Source organism: Diabrotica virgifera, chromosome 3, assembly GCF_917563875.1.
Source record: "Diabrotica virgifera virgifera chromosome 3, PGI_DIABVI_V3a".
Lineage (NCBI taxonomy): Eukaryota > Metazoa > Arthropoda > Insecta > Coleoptera > Chrysomelidae > Diabrotica > Diabrotica virgifera.
This window is the reverse complement of record NC_065445.1, coordinates 177,973,192-177,988,761: the sequence shown is the minus strand read 5'-3', so window position 1 is coordinate 177,988,761 and position 15,570 is coordinate 177,973,192. Positions and strand designations below refer to the sequence as shown.

Sequence of the window (15,570 nt, the reverse complement as noted above, 5' to 3'; positions counted from 1 at the left end):
CATATAGAACTTTTAGATGTGATCGTGATAATAGTTATAAGTCAAGAGGAGGAGGCATTTTGATTGTTGTTAAAGACTACATTAAGGTAACTGTGCTGAAAACCTTGTACAAATCTATTGAACAACTTTTTCTTTTATGCTCATTTAGTAAAGAAAATTTTATAATTGGAGGAGTATATATTCCACCAAAATCCGTAGAACAAATATATGAACAACACTGTTTATCAGTTGAAGATATATCCCAAAGGTATAATCATCATAAGACATATATATTCGGAGACTTCAACCTTCTGGAAGCTTCATGGGATAACAATGAATCAGGTGTCCTGGTGAATTGTCCTCAGGGTTCACATGCATTGTAGTTAGCTGAGTTTTATGGGTTCTTGAATTTTTTCCAGATGATTAATATTCCAAATGAAAGAAATGTGTTTTTAGACTTAATATTTACAAATGTTTGTGATTTACAAGTAGCAAAAGCTTCAGATCCGATTTTTAAAAATAGTTATCATCACATAAGTTACACTTACAATATTAGTTTGTGTGAACGTCAAGGTAAGTCATTAGAATATATGTACTGAATTTTATCATGATTTTGTAAACGCAGACTATGAAGGTCTCAATAACTATCTTTCAATGATACCTTGGGAAGACCATTTGAATTTGTCAAATGTTGATGATGCTTTAACAGAATTTTACAACATACTTAATATGTCACTATCATTGTTTGTACCGGTGAAAAGATTTAGAACTTCTAGTTATCCAAAATGGTTTGATGCCAACTTGCGTTATTTAGTTGTACAGAAAAAAATCGCTCATAAAAATTATTTAGCTTCCTGTAATCAAGAGGATTAAGTATGTGATTTTCTCAGAACTTAGGAGATTGTGTAAGGATCTATCAAATCAATGTTATAACACTTATCTGAATCAAGTAAATCATAATTTATGCAGTAATCCTAAGTACTTTTGGCAGTTTGTAAACAGTAAGAGAGCATAAAATGATTTACCAAACAGTATGTACTATGGTAATGCTATAGCAACAAACAGACAACAGATTGCAAATTGTTTCCGTAAATTTTTTTCAACAGTTTATTCGCCACAATCAAATATTAATAACTTGGAAGTAAAGGGAAACAACAATCATTTTTATACCTAATTTTTCAATATCAGTGAAAGATATTTTCAACAACATTTTATCCCTACCCAATAAGTTAAGCAGTGGTCCGGATGGTATTCCCGATTACTTTCTAAAGAACTGTATATATTCACTAACTAATCCTTTATTTCTTCTTTTTGAGTCATCATTAAAGACATCAGTTTTCCCAACTTTATGGAAGCACTCTTATATCTGCCCAATTTTTAAATCAGGTAATAAACAAGACATAACAAATTATCTAAGCGTTTGTAAACAATCCTCTATACCAAAACTTTTTGATAGACTAATGCACAATCAATTAAAATTTTATTGTAAAGAGCGTCTAATACATAATCAACATGGAGAGAGAGAGAGAGAGAGACATACTTTATTGATACAATGTACCAAAAGGCCATCGACCGAAGTCTTTCAGCCAATTTACACTATTAATATACATTAATACAGTATATGTTTTTTGTTAATATTAATACAATAAAATAATTAAAAAAAATATTTGTATGTGGCGGTAATCACAATATCACTGACAATTAGTTACAATATACAGATGATGATTTAAATAGAGTTGTTTATTGTCTTGATGTGTAGCAGATTTCTTCAAAAAGAGTTCTTCCTGGATATCTACGGGCACTGTCCTCTGGTATCTTCACAATGTGGGGCTCAATCAAATTTTTGTTATTGTCATTAATAAAGAGATATTTAAACAGCTTATTGAGTCTCTCATTAATAGGTTCAATGTTGAATACTTTTTAACAGGAACATAAAGATCAATAATTGTTAAGTATACAGGGTGTCCCGAAAAGATTGGTCATAAATTATACCACACATTCTGGGGTCAAAAATAGTTCGATTGAACCTAACTTAGTACAAATGTGCTCATAAAAAAAGTTACAGCCCTTTGAAGTTACAAAATGAAAATCAATTTTTTTCAATATGTCGAAAACTATTAGAGATTTTTTATTGAAAATGGACATGTATCGTTATTATGGCAGGAACATCTTAAAACAAAATTATAGTGAAATTTGTCCACGCCATAAAAAATTTATGGGGATTTTGTTCCCTTAAACCCCCCCAAACTTTTGTGTACGTACCAATTAATTCATTATTGTGGTACCATTAGTTAAACACAATGTTTTTAAAACTTTTTTGCCTCCTAGTATTTTTCCGATAAGCCATTTTTTATCGAGATGCGGCTTCTTTTTCAATATATTTACGTAAAAATTTAATGGGGGTTTTGTTCCTTTAAACCCCCCAAATGTTTGTGTACCTTCCAATTAAACTATTATTGTGGTACCATTAGTTAAACACAGTGTTTTTAAAACTTCTGCCTCTTAGTCTTTTTTTCATAAGTCACCTTTTATCGAGATGTAGCTTATTTTTCAAAATATACCTAAAAATGTAAATTATAAATAAATTTTCAGATTATTAACAGGTCTCTATAATCGTACTTAACCATATACAAATATGTGGTGGATTTGACAAATATTCAAAATATCTCGATAAACACTGGCTTATCGAAAAAGTAATAGGAGGTAAAAAAGTTTTAAAAATATTGTGTTTAACTAATGGTGCCACAATAATAATTTAATTGGAACGTACACAAAAGTTTTGGGGGGTTTAAGGGAACAAAACCCCCATAAAATTTTTATGGGGTGCACAAATTTCACTTTAATTTTTTTGTAAGATGTTACTGCCATAAAAATGCCACATGTCCATTTTCAATAAAAAATCTCTAAGAGTTTTCGATATATGACAAAAAAATCGATTTTCATTTTGTAACTTCAAAGGGCTGTAACTTTTTTTGTGTGCACTATTGTATATAGGTAAGTGAGGTTCAATCAACCTATTTCTGACCCCAGAATCTGTGGTATAATTTATGACCAATCTTTTCGGGACACCCTGTATAATATCGTAAAAAATACTGATCATATCATCAAGAGACTTTCAAATTCAAAATATCTTTTATTAAAAAAATTGTAAACAACACACTTATAGCAAATTGTCACAACTGAATAATAAGTGTCTCATATACATACAAAATTACAATTACAACTACTATGAGTTAAAAGTTAAAATGTGTGATTTAAAAACTCATACACAGAATATGGTTCTAAATCCAATAAAATGCTTTTTATTTCAGTTCTAAAATATATTAAAATTCTGTTGCAATTTAATTCTAACAGGTAATTTGTTAAAAAATTTTATAGACGAATATGTAGGTCCTCTCTCTGTTGCGACTAGCCTATGTATAGGAAAATTGAGCCCTACATACCTAGTGGGTATGCTGTGTTTTGGCTCAGAATGTGTAAACCTATCTCTATTCTTGAACATGAACAGTAAACACTCATGTACAGGGTGTTTGGTAAAGAATGGGCCATAGCTTAATCTCAGATTCCTGAGGTTAAAATAGGCCGATTTAAGCTAACTTACCTTAGTACAAAGTTTATAATAACCGAGATACAGGGTGTCAAAGAACTTTTTTTTTATTTATTATTGAATATTTTCTGACAGGTATGAGATAACAACATGAAATTTGGTATGTGGGGGTTTTTGGGTCGAGAAAACTAAATTCCTTACCAAAAATTATGTATTGCCCAGAGGGCGCCACATACGCCTTTCAGCACTCATTTATTACGTTCAATTTTTTTATCCCTCACTCTGTATAATTTTGACATTAAAATGTTTATTCTCCTATTAGTTTTACTTAAAAAAGGTATACTTATTTTATCTCCCTAAACTCAACCGTTTTCGAGATAAAAGCATTTTAAATCTGCGATACACCATCATTTTTAGCATAATATCATTGTTTGTAGTTACACCCGAAAAATAACTTAAAACCATAATAATTGTGCCAGTTCTCAAATTTATGTCATTGCTTCGCAAATTCCAATTGAAGAAATTTGCGATACATTTTTGGATAATTTTATGGTTTTAAGTTATTTTTCGGGTGTAACTACAATGATATTATGCTAAAAATGATGGTGTATCGCAGATTTAAAATGCGTTTATCTCGAAAACAGTTGAGTTTAGGGAGATGAAAGAAGTATACCTTTTTTAAGTAAAACTAATAGGAGAATAAAAATTTTAATGTCAAAATTATACAGAGTGAGGGATAAAAAAAATTGAACGCAATAAATGAGTGCTGAAAGGCGTATGTGGCGCCCTCTGGGCAATACATAATTTTTGGTAGGGAATTTAGTTTTTTCGACCCAAAAAACCCCCACATACCAAATTTCATGTTGTTATCTCATACCTGTCAGGAAATATTCAATAATAAATAAAAAAAAAAGTTTAACTTTGACACCCTGTATCTCAGTTATTATAAACTTTGTACTAAGGTAAGTTAGCTTAAATCGGCCTATTTTATACGCTATGGCCCATTCTTTACCAAACACCCTGTATATAAAGCCCTGCCACCGTTAATAATCCTAACTCCTTAAATTTTCCCCTACAGGTCCTTCGAGCTTTTATCTTGAGCATTGTTCTTATTGCTCTCTTCTGAGCAATGAATACTCTATCAACATCAGTTCCTCCGCCCCAGAAAATAATACCATATCTGAGCACTGAGTAGATGTTTGCAAAATAAACTGTCTTAAGGTGTTGTAAATTCAAATACTTAGACACTACTCGTAATGAATAACATGCCGTGTTGATTCTTTTGCGAACAACAGACAGATGCTCTGACCAATTCAGATGTTGATCTATGTAAATACCCAAGAATTTTGTATCTGTTGATAATACAACAGTTTGCTCATCCACCTCAATCTCCTCTGGAATTATCTCATTATTTTGCTTTGTGTGAAAGCAAACACAGTTAGTCTTCTCGGTATTTAAAACCAATTTATTTTTTAAGAACCAATTCTCAGCCGTTTTTAAGTGATCTGATGAAATACTCAGAAGATCCTCAAACGTTGATGCTAATGTTAATAAGTTTGCATCATCTGCAAAATTTACAAGGTGAGACTCACTGCTCAGTATTTTGCTACCAAGATTGTTAATGCAGAAAACAAAAAGAAGTGGTCCCATGACACTGCTCTGAGCAATACTAAGTTGTAAATTCCCTTCTTCTGAAGAAAACTGTTGTCCTTCTCGAGTTATAATAACTTTTTGTCACCTGTCGGTGAGGTAATCTCTTATCCAGTCCCGAACAGGGCCACGAATTCCATATCTTTCTAGTTTGTCGATCAAAATATGATGATCTATGCTGTCAAACGCTTTTGATAAGTCCAGGAACATTCCCAAGGAAATCTCCCCGTTCTCCCATCCATTCAAAATCTTATCCACGAATTCGTATGTAGCTGTTTCAACAGACCGTCCCTTGAGATACCCATGTTGTGATTCAGCAATTAGCTGGTCATTATTGAAAAAGGCTATAAGCCTTGTGCACATTGCTATTTCGAAAATTTTTGAAAATGTCGGTAGTAAACTGATGGGTCTATAATTTTCCAATTTGGTTTTATCTCCCTTTTTATGTAAAGGTTTCACTAGGGCTAACTTTAGTTGGTTAGCGAAAATACCATACTTAAAAGAGTTATTAATAATGTGGCACAATGGTTCTGCAATCTCTTCTGCACAATGTTTCAACAGATTCGCTGAGATCCCATCATAACGTGCACTTTTTTTTATTTTTTAGCTTTGATATGATATTAAGAATTTCAGAAATAGTTACTGGTATAAGAAAAAAATATTTGTTGTTATATGGAATACTGCATGAAAAAGTGGCTTGAGGTTGAGTTTTTATTAAATTAGGACCTGCATGAGGTACAAATTTGTTTAAGTTATTACAAATATCCTCAGGCTTACCACTAATATTCGAAGTTTGATCGACATATTCTGTAACTGTACCATTAATTTCCCTAACAATCTGCCAAACACATTTTGATTTGCTTTCACTGTTATTTATACGTTCTTCATAATGAGCACTTATTGCATCGCTCAGGAGACAATTGTATTCCTGCTTCTTTGTTTTGTAAGCCTCACTATAGACCCTGTCAGACCTACTAAGCACTAGAAGGATGTCTAGCTCATTCTTACATGCAGCAACCTGCTGATTAGGTTTTAGTATTTTTTTTGCAGTACATTTTTGCTGAAATGAGACTATAGGAAAGCAATAATCAAAGGTAGACCCAACAATGCCGACAAAAGCATCCCATTGCTCATTTACCAGTGATTCAGGGGTAAAAAACACTGAGTCCCATTTCTGACTAAAAAGCACAGACTTGAAGTTATTTTTATTTGTAATTGAAAAAATTATTTTTTTATCTTTTTTGAATTTTCCACTTATTTGCAAAGTAAAGGACACCTCCTGGGCAGTATGGTCAGACATATGAGTGCCTACCACCTCTGCATCAAAAACATTTATATTAGTGTAAATATTGTCAATACAACTTTGAGAAGTCCTACTTACCCGTGTATATTCTAAAATAGATGGAGCAAAATTAAAAGACTGCAACAGTTCACTGAAATCTTTAGCATTACTGTCCTTAACATTCATTATATCTAAATTATAATCTCCAGCAATAAAACATGTGCAGTGCTCATTCAGTAGTATATTTAGAACTGACTCAAGTTTTACTAAAAAGTCATGAACAGGTTTTGTGCTTGTTCTGTATACAGGGTATTTCATTAATAATTGTCCATATAGTAACTCGAGAAACCTTAGCACAAAATACGAAGATTTAACCTAAAACATTTAAATAAAATGTGGTTCCTTACTGAGTTACAGGGTATTTTGTGTAAAAATTTAAAAATTTGTTTTGCTCAGCGTTTTAAAACTATTCGACGTATCCTTTTCATACTTGGCAGGAAGTATAGGTACTGTACAAACTACTAAACTATGTCAATTAAACGTTTCTGGCTATTACCAGAGGCGTACGACGGGAAAAAGTGAATGGTTGACCCTTTCCAAATTCTACGCAACCCCCGGAATTGCTATTTTAGTTCAATTTTTGGATTCTCCAATACTTTTATGAAAATAATATACTCTTCATTCGTAACGATAAAGTCATTAGTTTTCGAGATCTTTGAAGTTAAAAATGAAACGATACGGTTATTTTGATTAATGTATTGTGTCGCTTCATTTTTAATTTCAAATATCTCCAAAACTAATCATTTTATCGTTACGAATGAAGAGTATATTATTTACATAAAAAGTATTGGAAAATCAAAAAATTACACTAAAATAGCAATTTCGTCAGTGGCGTAGAATTTGGGAAGGGTAAAGCAGCCACTATCCCCTGTCGTACGCCTCTGGTAGTAGCTAGAAACGTTTATTCATCTTAATTTAGTAGGGTGTACACTACCTACACTTTCTGCCAAGTATGATAAGGATACGCCAAAAAGTTTTAAAGTACTGGGTACAAATAATTTTTAAATTTTAATCATATGAATCATATCATAAATTAATTAAAATAACTATGCCGTTTCATATTTAACTTCAAATATCTCGAAAACTAATGACTTTATCTCTACTAGTGATGTAACGAATGTCATTTTTTTAACATTCGCGAATACGAATGCGAATATTTGCTACTGACATTCGCGAATGCGGATGCGAATGTCCAGTTTTTTTAATTTGTTTCTATTTTTGTAATGTTTCCTAAATTTTTAATGAAAAGTTAATTGATATTTAGTGTAAATCAATCTGAAGCTTAAGCTTTATTACATAATACCAAATAATAAAAAAAGTGAAGGCTGATAATGTGATTATACAAGGTTAAGTTCTATCTATCTATTGCCCTTCATTTGTCCAAAGTTGAACGTAGGCCTCCCCCTTATTTTTCCACTTTTCTCGGTTCAGTGCTAATGCTGTCGATCTGGTCCCTGCGTATCTCTTTAGGTCATTCGACCATCTCGTCTGTGGTCTGCCCCTTCCTCTTTTGTAGTCCCAAGGTCTCCAGTGAGTTATCGCTTCATTCCATCTTCCGTCTCTTTGTCTGCTGTTGTGTCCTGCATATTTCCATTTGAGAGTAGCTGCATGTTTGAGGTTAAGTTACCTTTTCTTAATAAAAAAGATGAGAAGTGAATAGATTTTGATTTTATTAACCTAATATTATTTTAAAATTATTTTTTTTTCTGGTTTTCATATTCGCAAAAACATTCGCACAAATTTCGCGAATGCGGATGCGAATGCGAATATGCAAAAACATGCGAATATTCGCGAATGCGAATACGAATATTCGTTACATCACTAATCTCTACGGAAGGGTATATTATTTACGTAGAAAGTATTGGAGAATCTAAAAATGGCACTAAAATAATAATTCCTCCAGTGGCGTAGAATTTGAGAAGGGTCAACCATTCACTATCCCCTGTCGTACGCCTCTGGTAGTAGCTAGAAACGTTTGTTTATCACAATTTAGTAGGGTGTATAGTTGTCGCACTTTCTGCCAAGTATGAAAATGATACGTCGAATAGTTTTAAAATGCTGAGCAAAAATAGTTTTTAAATTTTTAGATAAAACACCCTGTAACTCAGTAAAAAACCATATTTTATTTAAGTGTTTTAGGTTAAATCTTCGTATTTTGTGCTAAGGTTTCTCCAGTTACTATATGGACAATTATTAATGAAACACCCTGTATACATATGATTATGACCTTTTTTTTATAAAATGTGAGTTCTACGGCAGAACACTCAAAACATTCTTCATCGCCAAATATGGTTGTCACTTCTATGTACGTACTCTATTATACCATTCCTTAAATAAATTGCTGTGCCTCCATATCCATTTTGCATGCAAAATGCTGATGCCAGTGAATATCCTACCAAATTATATGCGGACAATTGATCGATGGTTTTCCAATGTTCGCTCACACACATAGCAAGAACATTTTTTTCATTGTTTACAAATTCTTGAAGAGCATCATGACTTGTTCCTATCGATTGAAGGTTTTGGTGCACTATACACACCTGATCAGAAGCATTTTTTTCAAGTTGATTATTAAACCTATCTATTGAGGTGCTAGATTCTTTATGTTTAAAAATTCACTAACATAAAGACTGACTGGCCAAAAATCAGGAGTTAGGACTGTGGGCACGCTCTCTTGTGTTACTCCAATTTTAAAAGAGCTAATTAACTTTTTTTGTGCGCAACTTTTCTATGACACTGTTTTGAACCCCATTTTCTTGCATGTATGATTGCACATCCTTTGCTGTTGAATCGTCAGTGAGACCCGACAAGAAAATCCAATTATAACTAGACACACTGGGGGCAATTTTATGATTGGAAGTTCCATTTCTTTTGCCTTGAATGGGTGCTGCTCGTTTATTTTTTAAGAAACACCTTTTTCTTTGAGTTTCCCAACCATCCTTATGTTAATTTTTACTTGACAATGATGGAGCATTTTGATCCGTTGTATTATTAATTTGAGTCTGTTTTACAAGATTTTCATGTGAAGACTTAACAGTTAGTCTTGAATCATCAGGTTTTATTGTCTCGTCGTTATTAATGTTTAACACATCATTCATTATTAGCTGAGTTTGTGTCTTCATAATTTCTAAACTAACAACTTGTTCATTTATTTTTGACTGACCTTGTATGACACTCTCATTAATTTTAGTCGAGTTTCCTTGAACTTTTCCATTTTTGTCTGGGAAGTCTCTTGTTGTTTTGTTAAAATCAAGGTAGATTGCTGTGGTACAACAAGACTATTGTTTTTATTACCCTTGGGCTGTTTTTTGTCCATCTGTTTATCTTTTTGTAACTGATACATTTTTTCTTCTAGAGATACTATTTTCTCATTCAAAAGTTTTATTAAGACTTCCTTGTCTCCTATTCCTTGTCTCCTATTATAGTGTTTTTATCTTGTATTGTTGCTCTTAATGATTTATTTTCTTCTTTTAAAAATATTCTTCTATTGAAGTTGAGGTTAGGTTGACGTCACCTTTTTCGGCATGAAAATTTTCAGTAATATTTTCACTGCAGCACGTTTTTGCTCTCTCTGCGCAACTGGAGTGATAAACTGAATTACATTTAGCACAACACACACCAGATTTTACATTTTTGCTACAACCTTTACAAAGTTTCTTTAGGATATCTAAACCGCGAACTTTATCGGCGGCGGCCATTTTTAAATTTTCTTACGACTTATTTTTGAACAAATTATCCCAATTAAATTGAGAAAGAAAACTTGTAACATCTAGGACGTTCATCGCATGGAAATCTCTATAAAAAGCGTCACCAGTCAGTCCAGGGTTGTTAACACATGATTCACACTTAAATTCAAAAGATATAGGTGGATGATGAATATCCAAAGGAAGTAGGACTATATCTGCTGTTGATATCTTAGCTTCGCTATCGTCCATGAAAATCAGATCCAGCAAATTGGTGTGTGCATTTTTAACGGAGTTGACTTGATAAAGGTTATGGTACGAGAATGAAGCTGAAAGAATCTGTATGGATTCAACTTCACGAGGTGAAGCTCCTGTCAAAGGGGTACCCACTGAAGACATTCCATCCCTGGATCAGTTACAGTAAGGAAGGTTAAAGTCCCCCAGGATACAAAGCTTGTGATCTGGATTTTCATCCGATAATTTCTTCACATTCCCTGTAAACTCCCAATATTTCTCTGGTTCACTTCGCGGTGGAAAATAAGCAGTAGCAATGATGAGCTTATCGTTTCCAACTTCAATTTTAACAAACAAATGTTCAACACTGTTACTTGCTAACGAAACTGTGCTAGATCTTGTTTTACGGACAGCTATAAGCACCTCACCTCCACGAGAAAAAATGCTTGTTGATAAAGATCTATCCTTTCGTAGATGTTGTAGTCAAACATTTGTAGTTCAGAATTGTTAATGTCACTAGTCAACCATGTTTCATTAAGCACTATAATGTCATATTTTGAGTATGATATGTTCTCATAGAGTAGATTGAGTTTTGTTCGCAGACCTCTGACGTTCTGAAAAAAAAACAGGTATTGACGAAGTGGCTTAAACTTTTAATTCTGTTGATTTTCTATGTTTTTTGTGAGCAATTTTGGTATACCATTTACATATTTTAGAATAAGGTTTGGTTCACCATTACGCTGCCTTTCTTTAAGTTCTGTTTTCAGAGAATTAACCTCTGCACGTTGTTCGTTAGTTAGGTCAGCCTCAATAAACACTTTTAAGCGTCTTCTTTTGTTCCTCAATATTGAACGAACAATCTCAAGAGACTCAAGGGTTAGGCGTAATGATTGATGTCCATTTTTATTGCGTTTCCCAATTCTGACTGAGCTCAGACCCCTACCCAATTCAGAGCTCTTCCTCCATGCAAACTAGACCCAGCGCGGGAATCAACAATGCAAATGCTATAATTTAAAGATAATTTTGTACTCTCTAGTTTTGTAACAGAGTTTACAATTAGTCAAAATGTGACTTCATATAGGGCAACACATTTTGAACAGAATACCTACTTTATTTTTTTTTTATTTCTGAACAGCAATACAACAAGAAAGATGAAAATTTGATATAACATTTTTTAAACCAATATAATTATTTGTAAGAAATATTGGACTTATAGTCATCAGCTGAACAGTTTAATGAATAGCATATGCATTTATAATAAAGAAACCCTTAAATATGCTGCATGTAATATGCACATGCATTTTGCATCAGGCTCTAGTTGTCAGACATGACTAATCCCAAAATTACTGTAATACAACTTCGTCTAAATTTCTTCAATTCAATGTTTATTGTACGGCACCTATTGTTTTTTAAGATTTTTTTTTCACAAACGTCTCTTTGCTACAATAATTATTTGGGTTACGAGAGGACTTCCTATTAATTTTTATATTTGCATTTTGCAGGATGAAGACGATGATCATGAAGATGCTAGCGAGTCAGTTATATTAGATAATGAGTTAGATGAAGGTTTACCATCATTACCTGTAAAACGCAAGGCCGATGAAACTTCTGCAACTGAAACTATCCCCGAACCACCAAAAAAGGTTGTGTTAAAGAGAATAAGTAGTTCAGAATTAGACACAGAAGAAGAAAAATCTGAACCGGAAAAAGTTGATGCCGAAGTTAAACCGGAAGAAGATAAACACGAAGACAAGAAAGTTATTAAACTTTCAGAATTGACAACTAAAGAGGTAAGAAAGTACAAATTTGCCAAAAATTAAAGTCCTTGGGCTGTGGTCTCCAATAAATGCCGTAGATGGCGTATAAATGCCGTACATGGCGTACAGAGCGACGCCGTAGGTCGCGTCTCTATGCTTAATACAATAAATAATAGTACGGTCTGTTGTTGTACTCCGAACGTAGCATCAAACTGCTGTACACGGCTTCACAGGCGGTGGTCACCAATAAACGCCGTACGCTGTCTACACTGTCACGCAGCAGGTTGCGTATGTATGCTTTATACAATAAATAATGGATACAGTCTCTATTGGATGTCGAACGCAGTGTCTATCTGCTCGGAGCGACTTCAAATGTTGGAAGCAACGTCTTTAGTTGTTTTCAAGCATTGCAACGTACGACTGGTACAGGTTTTAAGGGGATAGGCGCAAAATCTTGGTCCAATACTATTTAAATGCATTAATTTTTCTCAAATTCTGAGAAAAGTAATAGTATTTTTAAAAAATTTAAACGCCGAATAAAACATTACATTATTACCGAGAGCAGAAAGTCTCTGAAAACTTCTATAATGTTTATTTTAATAAGTTCAGTGGTAAAAAAAGAGAAAATTTAGTGTGGTTTTTAATTTCAAATATTTCATTCAAAAGAAACTTTTTGTTTATTCTAAGGGACTTTTAGGCCTCGGTAATAATGTAATCTTCATTCTGCTTTTAAATTTTTCAAAAATATTTATTAGTTTTCTCAGGATTCGAAAAAAATGAATGCATTTAAATAGCATTGGGCCAAGATTTTGCGCCTACCACCTTAACTAGCGAAACTAGTAGTAAAATAGAACAAGATGAGTTGCTTATCAACAAGTTGAAATATCGCACTTTACTGATAACGAGAACGATCGGAATGTTGTTGCCGGCGATCGACAAACACTGTACCCAACCTACGGCATTTATTAGTGACCACAGCTGACTCTGGACGCGCCCTACTGTGTATATTGATAATCATGGCCTATGTTTTGTATTAACTACGTGAAGTTGCGGGTGACTGACAAAGGCTGTCTGCATCTGCCAGATGCATACAGCTTGTCTGGCTTGACACTGTACATAACCTACGGCATTTATTGGAGACCACAGCCTTAACCAACAGTAATGGTTTTGTTTCTATTCTGATGTATTCCCTTGAGATACAAAAATAATAATGTACCTAAACTTGTATGTCGAATTTGTCAATGACTGCACTAGGTTCTCCAAAGTGTGGATTGTTAATATGAAAACTTTTTTAGAGGTTAGAAATGAGAGCAAAGAAATTTGGAGTAATTGTCAATAGTCCAGATGCCAAGAAAGCAGCTAGAGCAGAGAGGTTTGGTACATCTAATGCATCAGCTGATAGTATTACATCATCTCAAGTGGTAAGTTATTAGTTATTGTATGAATATAGTAGGATTTAGTATTGTACTCAACAAAGATATGTTAGCTTTTTCTCAGCTAACTCTAAAGAGGGCGATAGAAGTATCTTTTGATTCCTTTCATTAAAAAATGAATATAGGAAATGCAAAATCGAAATTTAACATTGTTAGAGTATTTAGTATTTAGATTACTAAACAACAGGTTTCTTCCACCACCAGTAAAAGTAAAACAACACAGTTGATGACTTGGTTTTTGATGATCGAAGGCAATTTCTGAATCTTCCAGTCAATTTCTGAATCTTCCAGTCAATTTTGCTCAAAGCTTAAAGATTTCGTGCAAATGCCCTACCATTATTTTTGCTTGACGGTAAAATTGAAGCTATTACGACGAGCGTGTTAATCATGCTTACGTCATAGCACTAACTCATCACATCGAAAAGATCCATAAAAAAGTTAACAAGCACACTAATATAAAATGTTTTCAATAGATTTCATCTATTGAAAACATCTACCAAAACAACAAAATGGAAGTCAGAATAGATGAACAACTTACAGAACCTATAGATATAGGCAGCGGAATAAGATAGGGAGAGTCATTGAGTCCTATGCTTTTCAATTTAATCATGGATGAAATCATCAAAAACGTCAACAAAGGAAGAGGATATAGAATGGGAAACAAAGAAGTAAAAATACTCTCCTACGCAGACGACGCAATATTGATAGCCCAATATGAAGATAATCTGCAAAGATTAGTCCACAGATTTAACATAACAGCAAAAAAATTGAATATGACAATTTCATCTCAGAAAACTAAAACAATAGTAATCAGTAAAGAATCAATCAGATGTAAAATTGAAATTGATGGTATCAGTATTGAACAAGTAATGGAAGTAATATACCTTGGAATTACATTGTCAAGTTACGGAGACCTGGACAAAGAAGTAAGAAATAAGTACAAAAAGCAACTAAACTGGAAAGATGCATTGAGGAATGAAGACATTAGAAGACAATGAAGAGCACAGTCCAGCCCTCTGAATCGACGATTTTCGACTCTTGTTGGAGTCTCATCGGAGAGAACGTAGGCCTTCTACTCCATACTTCAAGTGATCAACACCGAGAGTTTATCCCCCACACCGCAACTGACGTGAATGGACTAGGTGACTAGCGTCATCTGGCAATTGAAAGATGAAGTAGTTTTCAATCCTAATAGCAATATTATTAATATTTAAAAATATTAAAATATTACTAAAAGATTTTTAAATTGAAAACTTATTGGTCCATTTCCTTGGTAACACCTCCATGGCTTCTAAAATTTGCAAGCCAGATGGATGCTGAAGCGAAGAAGACAAGAGGGAATTCAAAAAACTTACAATTCACGACCCCGTCTGTTCAGCTGGTAAATTCCAACAGAAAATGGACCTAGTTACTCAGAGGTGGCTCTAGTCCATTTAGCGCCCGTGTGCAGTCGATGCCCTGGCACCCTTTGGTAGACGCTCAGTCAAAATGGAATAGTCGTGTAGGTACCTACCTAGTACTAGTACATAGGGTATTAGAGGATATTAGGTACGCTTATAATGTAAACAAAAATCCAGATGCAGATAGTGCAATATTAAATTACATATGTCGGGAACCAATAAGTATTCACGGCGTCAGAACAACCTACCCAAATCTGTTAAAAATATTTAATCAAAAATGAACTTTTTTATCTGAGGTAAGGTTGAAAATTGGTTGAGGACATTTGACGCGTTTGAGCACACGGGTAAATAATACTTTTAGGAAGAAATTGGTTAGATGATTAAAAAATAACAATTTTGTGATTATGTAAAAAATAATAATTACAGAGTAATGGAGAAATAGATGGAGATGCATGCAGTAGAATTAGGGCTGGATGGATGAAGTGGAAAGAAGCGAGTGGTGTGTTGTGTGACAGAAAAATTCCAATGAAGCTGAAGGGAAAATT

The 15,570-nt window shown here is 33.5% G+C and overlaps 1 protein-coding gene across 1 annotated transcript in view; it reads left to right on the top strand.

Moving 5' to 3' along the window:
- LOC126882231 (SAP domain-containing ribonucleoprotein) overlaps positions 1-15,570 on the top strand; it is a 46,236-nt gene that overhangs the window by 15,899 nt on the left and 14,767 nt on the right. The window contains exons 3-4 of the mRNA XM_050647052.1: positions 11,938-12,225; positions 13,488-13,613. Coding sequence (XP_050503009.1) covers positions 11,938-12,225; positions 13,488-13,613 — 414 coding nt within the window. The remainder of the gene's footprint in view (positions 1-11,937; positions 12,226-13,487; positions 13,614-15,570) is intronic.